The 25,901-nt window shown below is 34.5% G+C and overlaps 3 protein-coding genes across 8 annotated transcripts; all 3 read left to right on the top strand.

The window, feature by feature from the left end:
- Positions 1-1,600: 1,600 nt before the first annotated feature.
- LOC104112540 (protein MITOFERRINLIKE 1, chloroplastic) lies at positions 1,601-5,849 on the top strand. Of its 2 annotated transcripts, none has more exons than XM_018776497.3 (2): positions 1,601-2,958; positions 5,016-5,504. In XM_018776497.3, the coding sequence occupies exon 1, from the start codon at positions 1,701-1,703 to the stop codon at positions 2,913-2,915; it is 1,215 nt and encodes a 404-aa protein (XP_018632013.1). In that variant the 5' UTR covers positions 1,601-1,700; the 3' UTR covers positions 2,916-2,958; positions 5,016-5,504. The 2 variants fall into 2 exon arrangements, with proteins under 2 accessions (XP_018632013.1, XP_009620785.1); XM_009622490.3 differs by lacking the exon at positions 5,016-5,504 and adding an exon at positions 5,526-5,849 and having other exon boundaries at positions 1,603-2,958.
- A 2,710-nt stretch (positions 5,850-8,559) lies between these two features.
- On the top strand, positions 8,560-10,899 carry LOC104112538 (L-type lectin-domain containing receptor kinase S.6). The gene has a single exon (XM_009622489.4). It carries the CDS (start codon positions 8,714-8,716, stop codon positions 10,730-10,732), a length of 2,019 nt encoding a protein of 672 aa, XP_009620784.1. The 5' UTR covers positions 8,560-8,713; the 3' UTR covers positions 10,733-10,899.
- A 7,673-nt stretch (positions 10,900-18,572) lies between these two features.
- LOC104112537 (uncharacterized) lies at positions 18,573-24,857 on the top strand. Of its 5 annotated transcripts, none has more exons than XM_070199992.1 (8): positions 18,573-18,714; positions 19,742-19,887; positions 20,012-20,227; positions 20,306-20,430; positions 20,508-20,693; positions 22,563-22,856; positions 23,723-24,019; positions 24,374-24,857. In XM_070199992.1, the coding sequence occupies exons 2-8, from the start codon at positions 19,853-19,855 to the stop codon at positions 24,607-24,609; spliced, it is 1,389 nt and encodes a 462-aa protein (XP_070056093.1). In that variant the 5' UTR covers positions 18,573-18,714; positions 19,742-19,852; the 3' UTR covers positions 24,610-24,857. The 5 variants fall into 5 exon arrangements, with proteins under 5 accessions (XP_070056093.1, XP_033516249.1, XP_009620783.1 ...); XM_033660358.2 differs by having other exon boundaries at positions 22,560-22,856; XM_009622488.4 differs by having other exon boundaries at positions 19,737-19,887.
- The last annotated feature ends 1,044 nt before the right edge of the window (positions 24,858-25,901 follow it).

The raw sequence follows: 25,901 nt of genomic DNA, 5'->3' as shown, positions 1-25,901 counted from the left end.
ATGTACATTAAAATAGAAAAGGCAAGACTTGAATATTTTAGAAAAGAGCAATGAACTTTGAGAAAATAATTACTTTGAAGGAGCAATTGATATTGTTATGACCGAAGAATATGGAGAAAATAAGTTGATCAAAGAATACTATTTTCAACATGGTCTATTAGAGAAATCAAACCTAAAGAAGGAGATATACTAAATCTTAATTGCTACTGATGGTTAGAAGAACGGAGAAAGAGTTTATCGACCAAGATGCCATATGACTTTATTCATGAAAGATTTTAAGTTTACTTAAGAATGCTAGCTTTTGATATATTTAAGTTTGTAATACATAAACTACATCATATATATATATAAATAATATACCTACCTTGTATAAATGTATATAATATTATATAAAAGGGGATAAGAGTCTGTAGACAAACTTCTTTTACGATTTTCCGTTGTAATTCTTGGTCAAAACTAATTTAAATCTCCATCGAATGGCTTGAAAATATATAGGCAACCTCTTTGGACTATTTCTAACACATCCAAATTCTTTTAAAAAGAAAATTCTTTTGTGCCTATTTTTTTTTTAAAAATATTGTATATCATTAGTAATGAATTTTGACTCCAAACTAGTCCAATTCACCTTCAATCTTCCTCAAATTTTGTATATTGCCTCATCTATATGTTTTCAATGAATTCTAGTCATACCCATTGGGAAAAAAATCTTTTTTGCCTAGGTTTTTTGAATGTTGTATGTTATTAGTAATTTTTTAGCTATTTTTGAAAGCATGACTAAAATGGCTTATTATTGGTAAATAATTTCTTTTTGTGGTACATCTATGTAGTTTTCCTTATAAATATGGTACTTAGAAAAAGGAGGAGATTTGTTGGGTTGTTACGAACGTGATTCCCATCCATTTGGATTGAAATTTGCTACTGAATATTAATCTTTTGCTTCCACATTTTGTTAACAACTCATTATTCTGTTAATAAACTCTATTTATACTGCTAATATAGTATTTACATTTGCAATATTATATCACATACAAGATAATATGTATAATATACGAAACATATACTGCTAATACGGTTTATCACATATAACATTGGTCCATATTTTTTTTAGAAAAAGGAACGAACTAAACACACACTTAAAATTAGCATGCATAATTCCTACTTTGACTTTTGAGGCATGGGAAATGCCAAGAAAAAGAAAAAGGCATGGGAAATGGGCAAACAGCTATTTTCATGCCTGTTTTGAGGTATTTTTTAGACGGAAAGGGTATCATTTTTAGGGGGGTATATGCTATAGTAGGTAATTTTGACAGTATGACTTAATATTTAACAATTTTTAAAATTTATATAGTTTATTTTTAACTCAAATGAACAGCTTTATTAAATTGAATCAGCCATCAAAAAAATTACATTAAAATTAGGTGCATGCTTCGAACATAAGTTTAGATTTGCTTGCTTTTTTATCCAAACTGAAGAAATATTAGGATTTTGGGTTATAAATTTAATCAAAGGTTTTCGGGTTTAAACCAATATCATGTTAAGGAGCGCCTTAAGTAAGTTGTACGCGGCACGAATCATATCTCCTCCTTTTTTTTTTCTCCCCACCCCACCCGACTCCAAACCTCATATATCTCCTACTTACCAAACCAAATGTCAACATAACTGTGCACCAAAAAGCCAAAAAAATCAGTGAGAAAATAACAATGGAAACTCGAATTGGCAATTCCCTTGGCCTCATTCTGCAAGACCCTAATGACCTCAAAACTGACTTCAACTCCCTCTTCAACAATCTCAACACTTCCCTCTTATCTACCCCAACAACAACTTTACACCACAAGAATACCAAATCAAGAAACCATTTTTTCAGTCCCAAATTCAAGTTTTCCTCAACTTCTGTCTCAATTGAAGCACAAATCAAAAACCCCACTTCCAATTTTCTTAAACCTGCCACTAGGGACTCCCCAAAAGTTCAGGTTTTATTCAATAATCTTTCTGTTGTTGAAAGAGCACTTATTGGTGCAGCTTCTGGTGGCATTGCAGGTGCATTTACATATGTGTGTCTTCACCCACTTGACACTATTAAAACTAAGCTCCAAACTAAAGGGGCATCTGAGATTTATCGTGGAACAATTGATGCCTTTGTCAAGACTTTTCAAAGTAAGGGGATTCTTGGGTTTTACAGTGGCGTTTCTGCTGTAATTGTGGGTTCCACTGCTTCCTCTGCTGTGTATTTTGGTACTTGTGAGTTTGGTAAGTCAATCTTGTCCAAATTCCCACAATTCCCTTCTGTGCTTATCCCACCAACAGCTGGTGCAATGGGGAATATAGTGTCATCTGCTATAATGGTACCAAAGGAATTGATTACTCAGAGAATGCAAGCTGGTGCTAAAGGGAGGTCTTGGCAGGTGTTAATGAGAATCTTGGAAAAAGATGGAATCTTGGGATTGTATTCTGGTTATAGTGTTACATTGTTGAGGAATTTGCCTGCTGGGGTCTTGAGTTATTCATCATTTGAGTACCTGAAAGCCGCGGTGTTGAGTAATACGAAAAGGGAACGTTTGGAGCCGTTTCAGAGTGTTTTTTGTGGGGCATTGGCTGGTGCAATATCAGCTTCTATAACAACACCTTTGGATGTGGTGAAAACTAGGTTGATGACTCAAGTTGTTCATTCTGAAGCTGCTAATAAGGCTGCTGCTGCAATGGTTACTGGCGTCTCGGCTACTGTTAGACAGATATTGAAAGAAGAAGGGTGGGTTGGTTTTACAAGGGGAATGGGTCCTAGAGTACTACATAGTGCTTGTTTTTCAGCTCTCGGCTACTTCGCGTTTGAGACAGCTAGGCTTACAATACTGGATCAGTATCTGAAGCATAAGGAGCTTGAGAGTTTGGTTCCTGCAGATGCAGCACAAGCCAATTAGAGCGTATGAGTATGGTTCTTAAATACAGTTGCTAAAACCTTTGGTAAGTGCTCTTTTATCTTAAGATTAGTGTCTTCACTGGCTAAGAAGAATGTCTGGGGATTCAGTTTGCTAATTCTAGACGGATATTTATAGCTGTTTGCCTGCTTCTTATTGTTATCTTATTCTGGCACTATATTACTACCTTATAGCTTAAATGATATGAAGTGCACTTTAGTAAATTTCTGGTTGGAAGCAGCAAAACTTTTACTTCTATTGGATCTTATTAAGTCCATTTAATTCAAAAATCAACTACTAAAAGCAAAGTAAGTGTTTGTCTTCTAATTAGGTGTGTCACTTAAGGTGATAGTCTAGCATCACTTTGCCTGACTGAAAATGTGAGAACATCAATGTACTGTTGAATAATTAATTTAAGTATAATCAAGTTGTGCAAGAGAATGCCTTATATTTGAGCTACATATTTATAGATTGAAGGGCAATGAAAATGAACCACCAAAAAGAAAAAAAAAAGAACAGATAGCAGTAGGCCAACACAATGAAAAGATGGACATGAACACTATTGGTTGGCTTGCTAGTTGACAGAATGATTGTGTCGCATACTTTTTCAGAGGAAATAAGAAAATTCTCAGATTGCCAGTTTTTCTCTTTTATTTCCTTGCTTTTCATTTCATCGAGTAGAATACAATGGAACGTAAAGTAGCTCTATTGTTGACACAATGACAGTGTTTTTTTGATGAGCTGTTGTAGCCAAGTCTTGCCTAGGAGGATGCATGTCTTCCTGATTGACCTTTGAATCTGCAATGTGGTCAGCACATGCATTCATTTTGCATTAGCGTGTGGCTGAATTAGTAATATGCTTAAATCGTTTTTACATGCTCTATTGCCCTACTCTGCTGCGTCTGATGCAGAGAATAGTTTTATCACTCTTTCAAGTTGCCTAAATGACATCTGAAATTTGTCTTTTTCGGATCATCATTGGTCCCTTATAATTTGTTCTTTAACTCTGCAATTAGGCTGTCTGTATGTGGGATTATCTTGCATACCGCATCAATGTGGAATGCGTTAAATTCCTCCAAAGGCAGCAGATACTGAACAACCCTTTAAGCAACCATCTAATGAACTTGTAAAGCTGATCAACAGAAAAAAAGAATAGAAAAAAACTATTATTGCCAGTCAAGAGAACTTTAGGGGATCTTCCTCCACACCATTTATTGCTACCCAGAATTGCCTGCTCGCATATATTTTGGTGTGTTCTCACTCAGAGTTGTACTTTTTATCCATTGTCAATTTCTAAGTCCTCATTATTTCCAAATGATAGTTGGAAAGAGGATATCCCATCAGAGAAGTCCCTATGTGATCAATCTAATATACGCAATTGCTAAAGTGTCCTTCTCTTGTTTCCCCTTTCTGCAGGACATGAATGTTGTGATCAACAGTCTCCTGTTTCCAACTCTTATGCAAATGAAGGTTGAAAGTGCCTGACCTTTAGGGATCAGAAAGTCTTATTAGCATAGTCAAACTTAGGATAAGTTATTACTCTTTTTCCAAATAAGTTTTATGATAAGTTATGATAACTTGCTCTTAAAACAAAATAAGATTTATAGACTCTTGAAAAAAGTACCTTGATGCTCCCTGACATAAAAAATATAATCAAATGGCTAGTTCCATGAAAACGATACCCAAATGAAACGTAACCTTGCATCCATCAATCCTTAAACTGTGTTTTGAGGTTTTCGGATGTTGGTGATGTTACCCTTTCCCATTTAACATGGTTCAATCTCTCTTTGACCTTCAATCTCCCCCCTCCCTCCTCCCACGGGATTTTCTTTTTGAACATTTTGACTATTACAAGTTACCTTGGGGAATACCAGACATTACATTTTAGTATGTGTCCGAGTGCATCTTTTTCTGGTTGTGCATACTACAGCTTCATCTTAATACTGTTTTTTGGATAAAATTTCATTTTACTGATTCAAAAAGAAATTAAAAGGCAAAAGTGCATCTTTTTTGTTGTTGGAATTCTGCATGTATTGGCTGCATTTGTATTTTATTCCCTTTAACAGTTGGACTTGGCAATTCAATTTGGTTCCTGACTGTCAGGAATCGTCAAGATGTGCACGTTCTCATATTTCTCAACTTTGGAGTGCATTTTCCAGAAAACGGGAATGGGATAGCGATATTTCTTCCAGGGATGAAGGCTGAAAATCTTTGTTCATTGTTGCAAATCAAACAGGCCAGTAACGGCTTAACCAGTTAGTAGATATTGCATCCGCAACTTTTTGCTAACTGTTCCCACTGGCCCAATTTTGATGTTGCATCATCAACTTATATTACAGAACACAATGTTCCGTGACATTGGAGTTGATTGGGTCTCTGATCTGATGTCACCTATTGGTCCGACTATGATCTCTAAAAGGCAATGCACATCTGTGATGATTATATGTGTCGAGTGCTCTTTAATTAGCAGAAAAGAAAGAAGTTATTCCTTTGCAGCTATGCATTTTCTTGAGATATCTAATAAATTTAACAAATTCTGCAGTATGTTTTAGTTGGTTGGTTCTTACACTCTCCCCTGCTGATTCATTGACCTTTTTTTTCTTTCTTTTGTAGATGCATCGAACGAAGCACTAGCCCTGTTTGGCAATTGGCGCTTCTCTCTTCAGTTACCCATGCCTGTCAATTGTAATCTTCTTATCGGCGGCAAGAATCCTACCTTGTAATTTCTGTAACTAGTTCAGAGACTAAGCTATTTTAAGTCAATGAATAGGATACAATAAAAAGTTACTCCTTCTATGTATGGGCTAATAGTTGTGCTCCTCAGACTACAAAGAATTATACTCCATGTTTCAGAAATTTTGTTTGTAGCACCTGAACAAGGAATGCTTTTATCAGCTAGTTTCTTCTATCAATTCAACAATGATTTTCTTGGAGTGAGTCGCTAGCATTTGTTTTTGGCTTCAGCAATGTATTGCAGGTTCTTGATCCGAACATGGGGAAATGACTGTAAGTAGCATTAAAGTTTTTTCCTTATACTTGAAGTTCTTTCTGATTTCAGATAAAACTATTGTGTTGGATTAGAATGTCTCCTTCGTATTTGGTGCACTTAGGGGTCGTTTGGTAGGATGTATTGGGGGAAAATAATATATGTATTAGCTTTGATATTAGTAATGCATTATTTGGTAGTGTTTTACAATCTATGTATTAGTTATACACCTTATTTGGTATTATCCTATATATAACTAATACATAGCAAACCATGACATTAGTAATACCATAATTTTTAATACATGGATAAGCATGTATACACTCCTATGCAATTCATGTTATTTTTAATAGGCAAAATACATAGTTTACCCGTCGATCTTGTACCAAAATTCCTCTTACACATCTGTTCACCCGGGGATAATATTATACACTCAAACCTTTTAAAAGTGTGTCAACAACACACCACTTTAGCTACTTGGCACTCGCGTGTTCTTCACATAAAATAGGCGCGTAAATGCTAAAAATTTCATGCCAGAAGTTTTATAAAGGGAAACCATGTGTCTAATATTTAAGTTTTTTTCTCTTTTTACACCAATTAACAAATAAAAAATAACCCTTCCCGTTCTTGTCTTCTTCCCCGCCCCAACACCCCACCTCGTGCGTCTTCTTCCTAGTTCCAAACCTCCCCATCTGCATTATATTCACTAGATGCCCTTCCCCCTTCGTCTTCTCCTCCCCCACCCCCCCAACCCCCCCCCCCCAAAACCAGGTTTCGTCTCCCCTCCCCTATTTTGTCTTCTTCCCCCCGATACAACCTTCTCCCATTTCATTTTCTTTGGTTGCGCAAGATCCGAAATTATCCAAACAGTGGATAAGAAATAATTTTAGCATAATTAATCCTAGTATAATTAATCTCATCATTACTAATGCACCGTATTCACCGTAAGATATTTTCAAAATTTTAAATAGCCATGTATCTTTTTATTTTACAAGTGTTCTATCTATTTCCAAGTGGCTTCTTGCTTGAAGCCTTGTGGCTAAATACTCTTAGATAATTGGTGCATGGCAAGAGTTTTACATGTGGCATTATTTTAAAAGATAATTTGATAAATGACTTTACTAAGCCAAGTGTCATTATGCATGAGATGTTTTAGCATCTTGCATTGAAATAAAATTGACAAGTAAGAAAATTGACAAGTAAGACATTTGTCATGAAACTAAACTCATTTTCATGCTATAAATAGGATGGTCATTTGCCATCATAACCATCAGAAATATTTTTTCTCTTCCTTCCCGCCTTACACGTTTTGTGTAATTATTTCTTACACAAAAATTATCTTCTTCAAGTCCTTATCACTACCCAATGATTAGTCATAATTATTGTGTATTTTCTTTATTAGCTTAATCATTTCCGTGCTACTAAATTGTTCCTTCTTTCCAGTTTATTTTCTAGATTTGCCAGTATATTTAATTTTGTTGATTCCTATATCATCTAAATAAATAGAGGCAGGCTTGTTTAATTCTGGAGAAATATTTCATATTACTGAAATAGTTTCTTAGGACAGTGTTCAGCACGACTCAAGCCAACCCGTATTATTTCCCTACACATTCAGTACTATTCTTATATAACTTAACAAACGACCGCCTATTGTATTGTCATGTAGCATAGTCTAAGCTGGAAGGAGGTTCTATAAAATAAAAGAAAGAACAAAAAGGAAAAAAGATGTGCAAGATATTAGAAGATCCTCTGATTATAATGGCCTAATGATAAAGGTTAAACGCTTATTGAATTTGATACCGTTAACACAGGATTTAACAAAGGACATGTCGAAAAAAAATTAAACAAGAATGAAGAAAGATAAAGGAATATGGTGAATTCGGAGAAAGCCAATTTTATAAGATGACATTTTAATCAATTCCAAATTTTTACTGAGTTAAATGAGGAAAATTTTCATAATATGAGACTAAGTGGGTGTTTGGACATAAGAATTGTAAAATTTCGAAAAAAGTAAATAAAAAGTTTCAAGTAAAAATGATATTTGAAAATTAGAGTTGTGTTTGGACATGAATATAATTTTGGTTTTTTGTTTTTGAATTATTGTGAGTGATCTGAAGTGAAAATTTTAAAAATTTATTTTTGAAGTTTTTAAAATTTTCAAAAAATTCTGAAATTCACCTTCAAGTGAAAACCGAAAATTTTATTGCCAAATACTGATTTTGAAAAAAAGTAAAAAAAAAAAAAAATCGAAAAAAAGAAATCTTTTTTATGGCCAAACGGGCTCTAAATTTGAATTGGTAAACTTGTTTGGCCATTTAGCTGTTGCATGTGGACTGCAACATTCTAATTCTATTTCTTAATATTTTTAAGATTTGTTTTAAGTTAACATTCCAATGAAGGACTGAATCAATTTAAACAACTTTTTTTCCCCTTTTTCAAAAATTTTCTTAGAAAAGTCAGCTCTTCATTTTCGCTGGGGGGTTTTGGTGATTTAAAATACAATAAAATTGGAAAAATCTTACGCCATGCCGTCATAGTATTATTTGCTTTGAAGTTTGAACACATTTTCACAAAAAAGATTATAACCAAAATACATACTTAAAATTAGCTATCTCTACCCGACCCGACTTCACCCGCTAAAGTTTACTAACCGTTCTATTCTCTCCCGCTCAAATGATGCAACTGCAGAGCTCTCTGCATTTGCAATTCTGCAGGAGAAAAACCATCAAATACCAAAACTTTTCCTAACATTCAAGAACTCTCTGCAAAAACCCACAAACCAAACTTCCAAAATCTCCAGAATTCATCGTCAAGAATGCATTTTTCTTTGCAAAAACTCTTAACAGTCACTCTGTTTCTCATCTTAACAATCAATTCACCTTCCCATTCATCTCCTTTCTTTCCTCTTAACAATGTAACTCTTTACGGTGACGCTTCTTTCACCACCAACTCCATTTACCTCACTCAACAACGCAACTGTTCATCTTCATCATCAAATTCTCCTTCCATTTCTGGCATTGGTAGAGCTTTTTATGTTTACCCAATTCGTTTTCTTGATTCTTTAACAAATAACACTGCTTCTTTCTTATGCACTTTCTCTTTTACTATTCTCTCTACTTTCCCTCTTTGCCCTTTTGGTGATGGCTTTGCCTTTTTGATCACTTCTGATGTTGATTCTTTGAGCAATTCTAATGGTTACATGGGTCTTCCAAATCAAGATTCTGACATGGGAGATTCATTCTTGGCCGTGGAATTTGATACAGACGATAATCATATTGGTATTGGTGTTAAAGAAGTTAAGTTTTTGGCTTCTGCTGATGTTGATTTGAAAAGTGGGAAAGAATTGACGGCTTGGGTTGAGTATAAAGATTCTGAAAAAATGATGAGAGTTTGGATTGGTTATGAAATGCAAATTAGGCCTTTTAATCCTGTTCTTTCTACTAAAATTGACATTTCCAATCAGTTAAAGGAGTTTATGAGGATTGGTTTCACTGCAAAAGGCTCTGCAGTTTATTCCATTAATCATTGGCGATTCAGAACGTTCGGATTGCTTTCGTCTCAAACGTCTTGGGATCATCAATCCGACGAAGGAGATTGCTTGATGTGTTTTCCTGAGGAAATTGGTGAGCATTTTTCTGCCCCACATCATGGTAAAAGTTTACTAAAATTGATTTTTGTATACGGTGGCTTAGCTGCAGTTGTTACACTTGTTGTTGGTATTCTTGCTATTGTTTCTGTTTTTGTGTTAAGGAGAAAAAAGAGAGATGGTAATAAAGGGGAAAATGAAGGCCAAATGTGTAGATTACAAGGAAATAGAGTGCCTCAAAGATTATCATTATCTGAAATAAAATCAGCCACAGAAGGATTTAATAATGAAAGGATAATTGGTGAAGGAGGATCTGCTGTTGTATATGAAGGAGATATTCCTTCTAAAGGAATTGTTGCTATTAAGAGATTTGTTCAAGGGACTAGATTAGGTCCTTCACATATTCCATTCAATACTGAATTTGCTTCTATGGTTGGTTGCTTAAGACACAAGAATTTGATTCAGCTCCAAGGATGGTGTTGTGAGAGGAATGAATTGGTTTTAGTTTATGAATTCATGCCTAATGGTAGCCTTAACAAAATCCTACACGAGCATTCGCATTTTGCTAAGTTTTTAACGTGGGAGCGAAGGCTGAATATAGTTCTTGGCGTTGCGTCTGCTCTGGTGTATTTGCATGAAGAGTGTGAAAATCAGATAATTCATAGAGATGTGAAGACTTGTAATATAATGCTTGATGCTGAGTTCAATGCTAAGCTTGGGGATTTCGGCTTAGCTGAAGTGTTTGATAATTCTAAGACAAGGGATGCTACTGTACCAGCTGGAACAATGGGATATTTAGCTCCTGAATACGTCTTTTCTGGGGTTCCAACTGTTAAAACGGATGTGTATAGCTTTGGTGTTGTGGTACTAGAAGTAGCATCGGGGAGAAAGCCTATCGATGAATGTGGCGTTTTGATTACTGATTGGGTGTGGGATTTGTGGGAAAAGGGGAGGATAACTGAGGCTGCTGATCCGAAACTGAAGGGACGATTTCAGAAGAACGAGATGGATAGGGTGCTCGTCGTGGGACTTTCTTGTGTGCACCCTAATCAGGAGAAGAGGCCGAGAATGAGGGATGTTGCCCGTATTCTTAAAGATGAAGCTCCACTGCCCGTTTTACCTCCAAACAAACCAACTGTGAGAATTCAATCTGTTTTACCGGAGGGATGTGAAGAAATCATGAATTGTGCTGGAAAAATGGAGGATAGCCCATGGGCAACTCCAAGAACTCATTTTAGCAGGAACTAGCGTTTAGGAATTTTAGAAAAAGCTGAAGATCATAAGTAGCTAAATAGTTTGTGCTATTCAAGATTTATGAAAACTTACTACATTGAATTACACTACTTGAAAATTATCTGATTTGTACTTGTGTTTGAAACAAGTAGTGCAGACTAAATTTTGGTGCGAGTAGAATCCAGTATTTGAAATTTTACCTTGTTGAACACTATATAACTAGGAGAAAAATTACTTTGAGTTTGTTCTATAAAATGTGTGTACTTCAGTGACAGATATGCTTCAAGCAAATTCCTTCTTGCAAAACTTATTTTCTCTTTCTTTTCTGACAGTATTTTTTGCTGTTATTAGTACACTTGTTTTCTGCTAAACAAGGTTATGTACTCCTTTGCTTTGTTAGAGGAGACTGAAATGAAAAGAGATATTAAAATAGTATCATGAGATTATGGTCATCTCATGAAACTCCTATGTGACTTGATTAAACAATACTAGTAAAGAATGGCCTGCTATCCTGATACAAAGGAAATGTTTCAAGTTTTCATGTTTCAGGTGACTTTACATCTGATTTTTGTTGCAAACTCCTCTTATTCTACTGCTCTATTTACTGCAAAGTGGGATAGACTCTTTTTCAAGTATTAAATCTTCTAGTGTTTTTCACTGAAATGTCTTCTTGTATATTGGCCTTATAAGTTTAGTTTGATATTAATTAATTTAAAAGTTGAACTGAAATCGAACTAAACATGGAGGATTCTTTTTTGAAGGGAGAACAATGGGCATTTTAACCAGTAATGTTTCCTATTGATTCATTTACAACTTTTTGTAAGGAAAAAAGAAGATAGTCATATGCAACTAAGCTACTAACGAAACAATTCTTAAAGTTTCACTTAAACCATATGTAGCAATTTAGTTATTTCCCTTGGATTTGGGCAAGTTCATAATGATTTTGACTTTGAAATGGACTCCTAATAGCAAATGTTTTTACACATGCAAAAAATGATTTATGTTGAACCATTTATAGTGATAGATTTAAATTAATAGTTCACCTATACATAAAGTGAGAGAAAATGTCTTTTTCTTTGAGATAATTTTAGTTTCAAAATATAAAATGACATTCTTGACATGTATTCTTTCAATTTTAAGTCAACGTAGAATAAGCTATAGTGAGATAGTGAACTAATACATTCAACTATATATACAAGACATGACAAAAAAGCTTAATTTCACTATACTAAACTCCCGTTTCGCCATAGATTTTGGCTTCATTTTTTAAAAAAAAATTGAAAACATTATTTTTTTGAAATATGATCATGTTTTGGAAAAAAGATTTTAAAAAATTTCAAGTTCCCAAAACTGGTTTAAGGCAGTTTTTGGGTGAATTTTTTTTTTCCACGCACAGAACTTCAACTTTTCTTCAAATAAAATGCATGTACAAATACAACTTCAACTTTTAAAAATTATTTTTCAACATAACTTCAAAAACTCTTTTTTCAAGTTTCAATCAAATTTATGTCCAAACGCTAGCTAAGAATCTATAGGTTGACATACACCTAATATTCCTGAGGTTGAAAATAATTTTAAAAAAAACACCTGTATGTTGGTTTATTTTTTATTTAAAGATCTACAAACTAACATGAGTAATTGTTTTGATGATTTTCCCAAAAAAATAAAAGACTTGACTCAAACCAAAATATACACCCATAGGTCAGAGAATTAGAGTTATGACTTAAAGCTCACAAATAAAATTCATAGTGTTATAAAATAAAAATTATAAAGTAAATAAATCGAAGACAAGTATAGAGAGAGATTGATATATTATTCAACTTCAAACTCATGTACATAATAAACTGAAAACTCCTATATTTATAGAAGAAAGGAAGCAGCTGCGAGGCTTTTCAGGAAGTAGCTACGAGGCTTTTCTTGAGCTACTTGTAAGTTGTCCGCATGAGCTGCTTGCAACCTGTCTGTTTAATAAGAAGCTGCTGCAAATCATTTCATTGAGTTGCTTGCAACCTGCCTGCATCAGCTGCTTGTAGATAAACTTCAATAGAATGGATAATCTTTTTCAGGATGATTATCTATAGCGGAGTAATAAATGAACATCCACATTATAACTATTTTCATAACACTCCCCTTGGATGTTTATTGAAAGATATTGTGCCTCGTTAAAACATTACTAGGAAAAACCGAATGAAAAAAATCCTAGTGAAGGAAAAAAGAGTACACATATTTAATAATACGCAATTCTAGTTGCCTCGTTAAAAACCTTACAAGAAAAATCTCATGGGAAAAACCTTAGTAAGGAAAAAAGAATACAGCGCGTATTTTACTTCCCCTGATAAAAATCTTGTTCCAAATATTTAAGTCTCCGCATTCCAATCTTGTATATCATCTTCTCAAAAGTTGAAGTTGGCAAAGATTTAGTGGACAAATCTGCTGGATTGTCACTTGAACGGATTTGTTGCACATCGATGTCACCATTTTTCTGAAGATCATGTGTGTAGAATAATTTTGGTGAAATGTGCTTCGTTCTATCTCTTTTTATAAATCCTCCCTTTAATTGGGCTATGCATGCAACATTGTCTTCGTATAATATTGTGGGTTTTTTTATCACATTCCAACCCATATTTTTTCTCGAATAAAATGAATCATTAATCTCAACCATGCGTATTCCCTACTTGCTTCATGAATAACTATTATCTCAGTATGACTTGAAGAAGTAGCAGCAATAAATTGCTTTGTGAAGCGCCATGATATGACAGTACCTCCACATGTAAACACACGATTTGAGATCTAGCTTTATGGGAATCAGATAAATAACATGCATCTACATAACCAATATAATTTGCACCACCTTTGTTAGCATTAACAAGATACATAAGTGCACCAATTGCACTAAGATAGAGTATTTCAGGACCAAGGAGTTCCTCATCCTCTTTTGGAGGTCAGAACGAATCCTTATTCACATCAAGTAATCGAGCACCCATTTGGTGTACATAATGGGTGCGCTTTGTCCATGTAAAAGTGTTTTAAGACCTTTTATGTATAGACCAATTGATGAATAAAGATCACGTCTGCTAAATATTCAATTTGCAGACTAAGACAAAGTTTTTCCCTTTGGAGCTCTTCTAGAGTTCCTATGAGATTTATGTCATTAACATAAACAACAAGTATAACAAACTCTTATGTTGTTTTCTTTGTAAAAATGTATGGACAAATGCCATCATTTATATAACCTTCATTCATCAATTTAGTGAGGCGATTATACCACATGCGCCCTGATTGTTTTAAATCATACAAAGACTATTGTAATCTGATTGAGTACATTTCTCGAGACTTTGAACTATATGCTTCAAGCATTTTAAATCCTTCAGGGATCTTTATATAAATTTGATCAAATGAGTCATATAGGTTATGACTTGCATCTAAATGGCATGACATCTTCAGGTGTCTGGACTACAGGTCTGATCCTCACAATCTTTTATAATATTGTACACTATATTGTATCAAATATATCATCGACGACCATTTTGTATCGGTTCGCAAGTGACATAACTTGTTGAGATCTCATCACTTTCTTTGTTTTCGGGTACCTGAACTTCTTCTGGAGTTTCATGAAATGTTATGTCGTGGGCTATTCCAGAGCTCATTTCCTCCTCATTATGATCATTTTGATCATTTGCTCCTATCCTTTACAGGGAATGTTACCTTTGGAACCGATCGGTTTACTACGCTTCATGCGTGCAGTAAACTTTATCCTTCAGAGATTTTAATTTTAATAGGAGCATTTACAGCTAAAATATAATATTTAATTTTGGATCAGCAAATGCTTCTGGCATTTGACTTAAATTATGTTCTAAGTGAGGATCATATTAATGATAATTCGATTCATATAGCATATTTTCCAGCTGTTTATTCCATCCCCAAATATTAGAAAAACTAACTCGTATCCCCGATTTTCTTTGGAAAACCTATCTTTATGCATTGTGGTAGAAAAATTAATCATATACCACACATCAAAAGTTATTAGATAGTAAAATATTTGATTTTTGATCCTAAACCAATTGTGAGGAGAGGACTTATTATATCTTATTGGTCTGATGCATACAAATGTTGCAGTATGCAATTTAGAAAATTTTAAACCAACACATGGAGCTTTGTTCTCATAAGCAATAGTTTAGTCATTAATAGGAGGTATTCAATGCTAAACTAGCTTGGATATAAACCACCATCATCAAGATGAACTATCTTGATTTCATAATCTGAAAATTATGCTCTTAATTGAGAAAGGCAATTTCAAATGCCAAACTGCAGGTTGACAATAAACACATGTAACCATCTCATATATGCATCTATAAGTAGTTCACATGATAGGTTAATGGACCCATATTCACCTTTTATATATTTCAGAATTTAGGGGTTTTAATCCCAACTTTAGCTGGTATAATCAATTTATTATGAGAACAAGCAACACAAGAGAATTCTCGAAAAGTCTTCTAGTTCTTCAGTATATGCTTATCTGAATTCTCAAATAGCTCATTTAAAAATGGCAAATGAAAACTTCAAGTTTATCATGGCATGTGCTATCTCTAAGTAAACTTCTGGTTCATTATGGCATAAACTTTTGCATTAGTAAACTTCTGATTTGCTGTGACTACTTTTGTATCAGTAAATTTCTGGTTTACAGTAGCTACTTTTGCCTCAGTAAAACTTCTGGTTTACTGTGACTGCTTTTGCATTAGTAAAAAAACTTCTGGTTTACTGTGATACATGATGTACTACAAATTGAATAATAAGGCGGGTACCTTCTCACATACATATTATTTTACTCACTCTAATTGTGGAAACAGAAAGATTTTCAATCTTCCAATCATTTGTGGTCTCAATATGATAGCCATTTGTATCAGTAAACTTCGGGTTTATTACAACATATGTTTTGGCCATAATCATATAATATGAATGACATATTTGAATATAAGCTATTCGAGAGACTTCATTTATTATCCACAATCTAATATTATTCGGACACTACTTGTGTCACGTGTCTTCTAGACAAACAATTAGTTCTTTAGGAGTTTTTGATACATTTTGTACTATCACATATTGCTCAGACACTTCTGATATCATGAGAGAAAATCATAATCAAATAAACAATATAAAGACAATTATAAATTTATAAATGTCAGAAATCAAGAATTTTAATATTTTTACCACCAACTTTGTGACAAATATCTCCTTTAGGGAGAAACGCCATTAACATCTGAATATTTTATACCAAAGAGGCAACCACAGTCATTACATCCTCTAGGGAAATATACATGAGTTGTTATTTTCTTCAGGGTAGTTAATAATAACTAACCATAATATATCAATGTGGTTGTAGTAGAAAGTATTCTACAAGAATGTTTTTGCCTTAGAATGATACATAATAAAATTATCCAAGATGTTTTACGTACAACAGGTACGTGTGGCAATGATCTTTATACTACAAAAATAATATTTATATTCTCTATTATTCTACCTCTTCAGGAGGTGAGTTGTGGTATTTTTTCATTCACTCTAGGGAATGAAAATGTACTTCAAATATAACTTTGAATAACTCATTATTTTGTTTAAGCACAGAAAGACACTGCTTCAAAATATTTTTCTACTTCAGGAGGAAAATTCAATTGTTTTACTTCTTCAAGAGCAAATTTAAAATACCAAATATTTAGTATATATATATTCTCTCAATCATAATAACTCTTCTGGAGGTGAATTGTAATATATTTACATCAAGAGTGCGTTCATATTTACGGCTTTATTAATATTATCACATTCACTTCAGGGAATGGATTAATATTTATAAAAAATTCTCATCCTTCAAGAAATCGAATATAATTATCTGAATGTGCATTAATCACATCAAATTGTGATGCTTCAACCTCTTTTAAAATATTTACTATTTCGGGAGCAAATCGAGGCATGCATATATTATAGAGAATATTTCTCTAGTTTATCTTTAATTATAACCATAAAAAGCCTAAATTATTACTTCTGGTGGTTATAGACATATATCACTTATGGTGGTTAACAAAATTTAGTTACAATGAGATATACGAAACATAACCACTTCTGGTGGTTGTATATTTCTTGCAAGCTCTGCCGGAGTTTAAGTGGATCTAACAATGTTATCCACTTTGTAATCCTTTATTAAGATAATTAGGATGAAAACAAATATCAAAATAGGTATTGTATACGTAGCATATAACCAAGCAAGCGATAATAAAGATATTAAAATATAAGCAAAAAGCTCAAATTAATTTACGCAAATTTGGCCACTCCAGATGTAAGTGATAACTATATCACTATTGCCAAGAAAAAAAACTCATCACCTCAAGGATATAATCTGCCTTATGATGCTCGGAATGAACAAGATCTAACTACGGGCATAAAAGCGTCTCCTTACATCGTAGATGAGCACTACAATAGAAATTAAATTCGAAGTAAGTGCTCAAAATGACAGAGTCTCGTGCTGATAACATGTTATAAAATAAAAACTATAAAGTAAATAAATCGAAGACAAGTATAGAGAGATTGATATATTATTCAATTTCAAACTCATATACATAATGAACTGAAAACTCCTCTATTTATAGAAGAAAGGAAACAACTGCGAGGCTTTTCAGGAAGCAGTTGCGAGGCTTTTCTTGAGCTGCTCGTAAGCTGTCTACATGAGCCGCTTGCAACCTGCATGTTTAATAAGAAACTGCTGCAAATCATTTCATTGAGTTGCTTGCAACCTGCCTACATCGGCTGCTTGTAGATAAATTTCAATAGAGTACCAAACTAATAATCTTTTTCAGGATGATTATCTATAGCGGAGACATCCACATTATAATTATTTTCATAACACATAGCTTAAATTAAAAAAACTTGATTTTTACATGATTCTCTCCTCCTATTTTCCATTATCTTTGAGGTAGGGCTGTTCAAAACTGAACCGAAACCGTTAACCGAACCGAACCAATGGCTTCTTGGCTTATTGATATCGGATTATAAGGGTAATGGATGGTGAACAGATTGAGATTTTATAATTAACGGCTTAACGGTTTGGGGGCGGATTACTCAATTTTCTTATCGGGTAAACCGTTAATCCGTTAAGAATTTTTATATTTATACTTTTAACCCTATGTATATAAAGTACTATTGAAACCCTAAATGGCTAAATTCCTAATTTCTATATTCTCAATTGTCTGCGGCCACTAGAGACAAAGAAGTCGTCAATCTTGTCTCTCTCTTGAACTGACAACTGAGAAGTCAAAAAATCGAAATTTCAATGATTAATACGTGTATGTCTGTATGAGTAGTCTTGATGGTATTAAAAATTTGGTTAATACGTGTATGGCGATATAAGTAGTTTTAAAGATTCTTCAATTAAAAAAATACCGTTTGATTAGATCTTAGATGGTATTAAAAATTTGGTATTGATTTGAAACTGTTTCGTATTGATTGAATGATTGTTCAAAAAAATTCTATTTGGTTTAGCCGATAAACCGTCCGATAATTATTAATCCAATACCAATCCGCCCGTTATCTTATTGGATGGCTAACAAATTACTACATTTATAATCCAATAACTATTAAGCAAAAACTAATTATTCCTCTGATCCACTCGATAAGAAACCGTGCTTTGAGCTATATCCCATGGAAAAAAACCCCGAAGAAGTCAAAGAAAGCAAAAGTATACTTTATTTTTTGAAAGAGAGAGAGAGGAAAGGAAAAAAAGGAAAAAAAAAAAGGGTGGGGGGGGGGGGGTGGTGTAAGGGAGGCCTCATCGCCACTACGGGTGTAGTTGGGAAATTTGGTGTATTTGTCTACCGATTACTGTAACCCCTTTTACCCTTTTATTTTATGCAATGATTTTTGAAACCCTATAACCCCCAAAACTTGTCTAAACTCACCCATTTCCTCAGCTCATCATCAGTTGGACAACTTCTTTCTTAACTCTGCTGAATCGGGTGAAAATTTTATTTCTTTTTAATATAGTACTTGTAAATAATAATACTTGTATTTAAGTTTATGTTTTTTTTGTTCCTTCAACTATCCAGATCATTTTCCTTTTTTCTTTATAGTATAATTATGCAATGCACAGAGGAAGAAGAAAATAAAAATATAGAAGTGAATGGGTTTCATGACTTAGATTTTGGAAAGGAAAAAAAGGGACAAAATATCATAGATTGGTGATCTTCTACTTTCATTCGCAAGAGTATACTTGATATGCTATTTTGGGCCTTTTTGTTATTACTGAAGAAAATGTTTGGTCTTCTTCTTTTGCTTTACCTTTATCTCAACCGGCTGTCTTCTTTAAGTTTTGAGGCTTAAAACATTAGCCATGTTGTCTTTTTTTTTTTTTTTTTTTTTGCAGAAAACATCTTTTAATCTAAACAAAGAAATTTTTTATAAGTTGAATATTTCATTTTAAATTTATGTAAACAGAGACCATCTTGAAATTTAGTCAAGTTTAACCAGAAAAAAGCAATAGAAGACTTTTGTTCCTTTGGACAGTGGCAAAAGCATTTTGTTCTGTATACTCTGTGATGAGTTTATATGGAGTAATATGGTCAGTTAGGATTCATATAGCCGACTCCAATTTGTTTGGACTGAAGCATAATTGTTGTTGACAATGGACAAAACGTTTTATTCTTGAAATAGCTGATGTTGAAGTTGCAATAGTAGTGTTAGTTTCTGTCTCTCTATCTTTTATTTCTGTTTACCATATAAATAAAGCCGACATGTTTAGAGAGGAAAGATGACAGTATAACATACTCCTAGTTTTTGTGATTACTTTATATAAAGAAAATAAAAGAACATTGTTTGCTATGGTAGCTGAGATTAACTCTCTTGCCTTGGGTTTAGTAAAGTAGTTGATCAATTGAAGCTTATGCATATTAACAATCACAGACGGGATTAAAGAGGAAAAGATGAGGATGGGGAGATTGTAATTGTATTATGGTTGACCTCTTCTCTTTATGGTGTTAAGTACAGATGGTTGACATCTGATGAAAGCTTGTTGAAGTGAAAAAAGACAATCTTTACAGATCGAAAGAAAGAAAATTTGCTTGGTAAAGATTAGTGCTCTCAGCTCACAATTGTGACATGGCTGCAAAACCTATTGCTGATACCATATGGAGGTACACTGCAAACCCTACTACTTTATCATTCTTTTTCCATCCTACCTCTCACCTCTTTTGGAGGATGCTGCAACTAGTTCTTATTAAGTTCTATGCATAAAATCTGGTTATTCTCATTTCACAGGGGTAGTTTCATGATCTCCCATCCGAAAGTGAGTTTGAATCTTACGGCCCATCTATCAAGTAAAGCATGCGCAAAAGTATGGCTGGCAGCTAAAGAGATGGCGGAGGTTCTGTGTTTTGAATTGCTTCCCAGGCTGGATGTCTGGCCTAAGATATTTAAAAGTTCTAAACTGATTGATGATAATATTGCCATTTATTTCTTTTCAGTTAAAGGCAGGTGCGGTAACCAACCTAGCCTATATCTCTGCTTTACCTGTTATACCACCTCTAATCTTGGTATGATTTTGTGTTTCAGAGATGATCAGGTTTTCGACAATCTGCTGTACAATTTAAGACACTACGACTTTGCTTTAAAAGCCTTGGTTGGTGATTCTGAACTCCTTATTTTTACCTCTGCTCAACTGCCAGAGAAGCATCAGAGTAATTGTTACCATCCCAAAGTCTTGAATGCCTACAAGCTTCTTTACATGTTTCAACTAACCACACTAAATTTGCAGGATTTGAGGGTCAATTATATCTATGGGGCGTTTTCAATGGAAGACAAGCTCCTCCTCAACACTCATCCGATGATTGTTTCATTTATAATACCCGAGTGACACAAGCTTCAACCCCAAAGTTAGCTAATGATGTTGTCATTGGGAAGGATGGAGGTTGCAATGAATTCTCCAATAAGAAAGACCCTTGTAAGTCTTTGAGTAACTAAACTTGTTGGTTGCTTGCTCTCACCCATGCATGATAACACATATCACCTTCATCAACATATGTAGATAATGTGGATTTCAGCTATATTTATTTGCTCTGTGTACATACACTTGAAAGGAAAATATTTTTGAAGATGCTAGCGGTTAAACTGAAGTTTAAAGATACATATTACTATGGGACATGTTGCGCACTATTGTTCAGAAAGATGTTTTAATTCATTTTATTACCTTTATTAAAAAAAAAATTCTTTTCTGATTTGATCTTTTCAGTTATCATTGCAAAACTGATCACCTCATCCTCTGAAGTTATGGTCATTTTATAGTTTGAAAAATTAGGGCCATCTTGAGGTGACGTGTAGTTCTTGCCCTTCACAACGAAAAATGATTGCAAGTGTGATTCATCAGATCTTTGTTAGTGTTTCCTGTGGAACTTATCCGCATTAAGTTCTCAATCTTCTGAATTCTGACATTCCCCTTTTCCCTACACCGAAATCTAGTTTTGAGAAAGTGCGAAGTAGTAAAACATGTGAAAAGAAAACATGTAGTAATAAAAAGCTAGTAGAAATTGATAGACGATGTAAAAGCAGAACTGAAGATCTAAATGGTTGGAAGCTTCTCTGTGAGAAAATATCATATAGGACTTTTAAAGGCCAATGGAGCATGCAAGAGATAATTTAGTCACGACGAGAGCTCACTAATCACTCAATACATTTGTAACATAGCTAATTGAAAATGACATTTCATCGATGTGATTTAGTTCACTAGAAATCAGGAGTTTGCCACAGCGCTCCGGTATTTAAGTTAGATCTTGATCGTCCTTTTCCCTCTTTCTAAAAGGAAGAAGCGCAGTTAGAAGTAAACAAATAATGTGTCCGTGGCCAACAATGTACTAATACCACTAGTTTGACCAACCGTTCTGCTGCCACAGTTTTCTACTCCTGCTAATAGTTTAGCACATTCGTTGTTGCTATTGGGTGTGGGGGCCAGAATCTCACAGCAAGAAAGCTTCCTGTCAATCCAAAATGTTAGAAAGAAAATTAGATCATGGAGGACTAATGGTAATGTTTCAGAAAGATGTGGCCTAAAAAATGCCCCAACTTTCTTGTCATTTTACATTTCTATATGAATCTACAGTACTTCATTGATTGTCCATGTGAAGTTGAAAGAAATCTCCATGAAACAGTATTGACATTCCTGTCCTTTTCTTATTCTTGTGTTTCTTTCTGACTCTATCTCGGAGGGGAATAGAAAAGTTTGTTTTAGGCATAGTGTTGAATGTGTGCCTTATAAGCCTTGTGTTTTACTTTTGATTGTTTTTACCAACCTTTTCTCCTGATAAAAGATTACTAACCCTTTAAATTGCACCGGCACCCTGTCATAAAGAGTTGGTCTCCTCCTACTTGAGGGAGTTGAAAATCCATGTTCAAAGTTAAAAGTTCCTTTTTATTTGATTTTTATCCATGTGTAGGCGTGTAGCATGAATACCCCAGTCTGCATGGATAGTTGGTTATGATATTTTTATAAATTTTGGGATTTTTAGGGTTTTGTATATGTTACATGATTATTGTATATTAACACCTTCGATGCAACATCGATAAGATTACTTTTGAACAATTTTTTTTAAAAGACAGAAAATTCAAGAATATGGGTTACTTACCAATTTGTTATTGTTTGTTTTAAACTTTTGTAGCGCTTCCATCATGCTCAATTACTAGTTTCTCTGCTTTTGTAACTTGCTTTTAGCACTTATTCAGTTCTAGGATGACCTCTGTTTTTTATTCCATTTTATTCTTTGTCTTAAATATCCTCCCCAAATCTGTGAAGTGAAAATCTTTTTCTTTAAATAAGCAGCACCTGCCTCAAAAACAGCTAGAAAGGGAAGGCCACTTGATGATGCTTGGCAACATGCTACTCCAGTAGATGGAAAGAAACAGAGGACAATTTGCAAGTATTGTGGATTTGTCTCTTCCTCTGGAGGCATTACTTATCTTAAGACGCATCTGGGTGGGGGTGATCCAACGGGTTCGTTAAAGGGTTGTCCAAATGTGCCACCAGAAGTCAAAAGGGTGATGACAGAATGGTTACAAGGAACTATAAGAGGGGTGAATGCACCACAGCTAGAGGATATCAGGACTGACATGGAAGGTATGTTTCTGAAAATGTGGATGATTTTGAATCTCCTCTAATGTGGACGATTGTAACATCTTGACAGGAGTCTTTTGCTCCACAGAAAGATAATTTACTTCTATCGTTATGAGAGAAACTGAAGTGTTTTCAGGATGACCTTTTCTTTCCCGTCACTTAGCTTAAAATCTGTATGACTCAGAACTCCATTTTTTTGGTTTGGGCCACACCGCATTGTGTCTATTGTACACAGCCTTATTTTGCATTTATGCAAGAGGCTGTTTCCAGGGTTGAACCTGTGACCTCCTTTTGTGTATCAATCTAAAAGTAATTCATTGTCCTTGTAAAAGTTGAAAAGGATTATCTCATGAAAATGGATAAGTGCTGTCACTCTTTTTCTGGGCCTGTTTATTAGTTCAGCTTGCTGTTTGATTTGTCTTTCCAATTACTTAATTTTAATTAAATATATTCCCTATCCCTATTCCTGTTTCCCTGTCTCTCTGGTATCTCAGAGGGGGAAGACCGGGTTGGTTTTACACTGCTGTACATTCGTGATTTTTGATCACGATCTTTTGACCACCTTTAATTGCACTGCATATGGGAAGTGGCATCCTTTCCTGCAACTAGTATCTTCATATTGCTAAAATTTTGTATTACGGGAACAATTTGCTATGGCTGTGTTTCTTTATCTTAGAAGTGCTTCCATCACAGATAATTATTAATTTCCCCTTTACTATAACAAGTTTCTGTTAATGTTACTGTGCTAGGAAGGCTAACTGTTTGCTCTTTTTCTTCCTTTAATTTTTTTAGTACCCCCACCGTCAGTTAAGATTTATTTCTGAATGCTGTTGTTTGTACATTCTCCTCTTGCTCCTTTAAATTAGCAGCACGTACGTCAAAAAAATCTGTTAGAAGGGGAAGGCCACTTGATGCTGCCTGGGAACATGCTTCACCAGTTGATGCAAAAAGGCAGAGGGCTGTTTGTAAGTATTGCGGTTTCATATCTTCTTCCGGAGGAATTACACATCTTAAGGCGCATTTGGCTGGAGGTGATCCAAAAGGGCCCTCAAAAGGTTGTCCCAATGTGCCGCCAGAAGTCAGAAGGGTAATGGCGGAGTCTCTGAACAGAACAGTGAAAGGGGTGAAGGCCATGCAGCCAGAGGAGATCAGGAGGTTCATGAAAGGTATGTTTCGAAGGATATAACACATCCAGAACTTGCCTTGATGAGGAAGTATGCAAGATCTCCACCGAGTTTTTAGAAAGCTATAATACATCTTTTGCTCTTCGAGAAAAGAAGGGTGTTGGAAAATTTTAGAATTACTTAACCCCTTGGTTTACATAGAACAGGAAGTAGCTAATGCAATTAGGTAGTACTAAAGTACTTGTCACCAGAAAAAGAAAAAAAAGAATTTGCTAAAATAAGGGGACAGGTTAACTCACCATTTGTTAGCCAAGCAATTTGCACCTTTTCTTGCTGTACACATTTCTACTTTTTCTATCTGGATAAAGTAACAATTTTTTTGTCCAAATGTTTCAGCCGAAAATGATTGGTCTCCTCCCAAGTCAGATGACTATTCGCTGAATCAACATAGAATTGTCAAGAACGAGCAGTACTCAAATTTAGTTAGTGGGGGAAATTCTGTAAAGGATATGACCATATCAAAGCAATCAGAGACAGCATGTGTTGATAGTTGTATGGAGGTTATAAGTTTGCATAATGCTTGTAAGTCGAGCTTTTTAAGCAAACCTGCAACTAGAGTAGGTTTTCTTTAACATAAAAATGCATCAGTAGATTGAGTACTAAGAGCTAGGAAGGGATGACTGCTTAATCTAATCGTGAGAGCATGCTCTGTCAATTTATGACATGGCGAAACATACACGAGTACAGATGATGAAGTTGGTGGAGAGGTTGGTTCTTTTGATGTACAAATTGGTTATGAATCATATCTTAACCCGATACTTAGCAACTTTGTGACATTGCTAGTGATTGTATCTATGAATGTGTTGCTATGTTCCGTCCATCTTGGAGTGATTTTGAAAGATCTATTAAGCATGTTGAGAAAGTCCCCCCTAGCAAGGGACACCATTTGAAAGTTCTCAAGTCTGTTTATTGCTGTGAATGCGAAACTGAAATGGCTGCATTAGCATCATGCGACCCTCACGGAGACTAAATCAGCAATGCTTTAGCCGATGTTACCAAAGTGTTGCGAGGGTAAGAAATATAATTTCTGAGTAAAGATGTGAAGGATGCTTCAATGTGAGATTGAGACTTTGGAAATTGAATTGAGCAAACACTCGAGTACTAACCAACATCAGGGACAAGCTTGTGTTAATAATCAATTGCCGATGGACTCTAGATTTTCTGTATATGTTCCTGTATTTTTTGAGCTGGTTTGAGATCACTATAACTTTTTCTTATAGTTTAAAAATATTGCCCTTCGTGCGAGTTCTTCTATTGGAACCCGTGTGCCAGTCTTTGTTACTAATCTGTGGCTCCATTGTGACAGCTATATGTGAGAAATACGCAACATTCTCTAACCTTATCTATTTGGAACGCACGTCGCTTGTGTACATTTCATTAAATTTCCTTTTCTTCTTAATTGCGAACCAGATAATACATAGGACATATTGCTAGTTTGATGTTTCCATATGTGAATTCGCTGAAAAAATGAGCTCTGCCTTCATGAGTTGGAAGTTTGCAAGTAAGCTGTCACTTTAAACAAGACAATCAATTTTAATAGTGCAAGTAATCCATATTAACGTCCCTCAAAATTTCCATTGTTAAAACAGCTGACCTTCATTCATTTGGGATTTCATTCCCTTTTGCTTTTGTTTTTCCGTTGTTTTTTGTTTTTAATTTTAAGATTAAGAAATACAGTATTGAAGACATATCTGATATTAGGCAATTGTCCTTAAATCTGAACATTGAATAATGAAGATTGCGTTTGAATGTGTATAAATTCTTTATTTTAGTTAACAGTAAGTCTAGGTATCCGACATCGTTGATTGTCCCTAGTGTGATTCAATTTGTGTTTGTTAGTCTTTTGCTACTATGCTATGATATG

Source organism: Nicotiana tomentosiformis, chromosome 4 (genome assembly GCF_000390325.3).
Source record: "Nicotiana tomentosiformis chromosome 4, ASM39032v3, whole genome shotgun sequence".
NCBI classification, from domain to species: Eukaryota; Viridiplantae; Streptophyta; class Magnoliopsida; order Solanales; family Solanaceae; genus Nicotiana; species Nicotiana tomentosiformis.
This window is presented reverse-complemented; position numbering and strand designations above follow the sequence as displayed.

What these genes read in the sequence shown, in the direction of transcription:
- LOC104112540 (XM_009622490.3), top strand. Translation starts at nt 1,701, where the DNA reads ATGGAAACTCGAATTGGCAATTCCCTTGGCCTCATTCTGCAAGACCCT.
- LOC104112538 (XM_009622489.4), top strand. Translation starts at nt 8,714, where the DNA reads ATGCATTTTTCTTTGCAAAAACTCTTAACAGTCACTCTGTTTCTCATC.
- LOC104112537 (XM_033660358.2), top strand. Translation starts at nt 19,853, where the DNA reads ATGGCTGCAAAACCTATTGCTGATACCATATGGAG. An exon ending in ATTGCTGATACCATATGGAG is followed by an intron (nt 19,888 to 20,011) that starts GTACACTGCAAA and finishes CTCATTTCACAG; the next exon opens with GGGTAGTTTCATGATCTCCC. An exon ending in GATCAGGAGGTTCATGAAAG is followed by an intron (nt 24,020 to 24,373) that starts GTATGTTTCGAA and finishes CAAATGTTTCAG; the next exon opens with CCGAAAATGATTGGTCTCCT.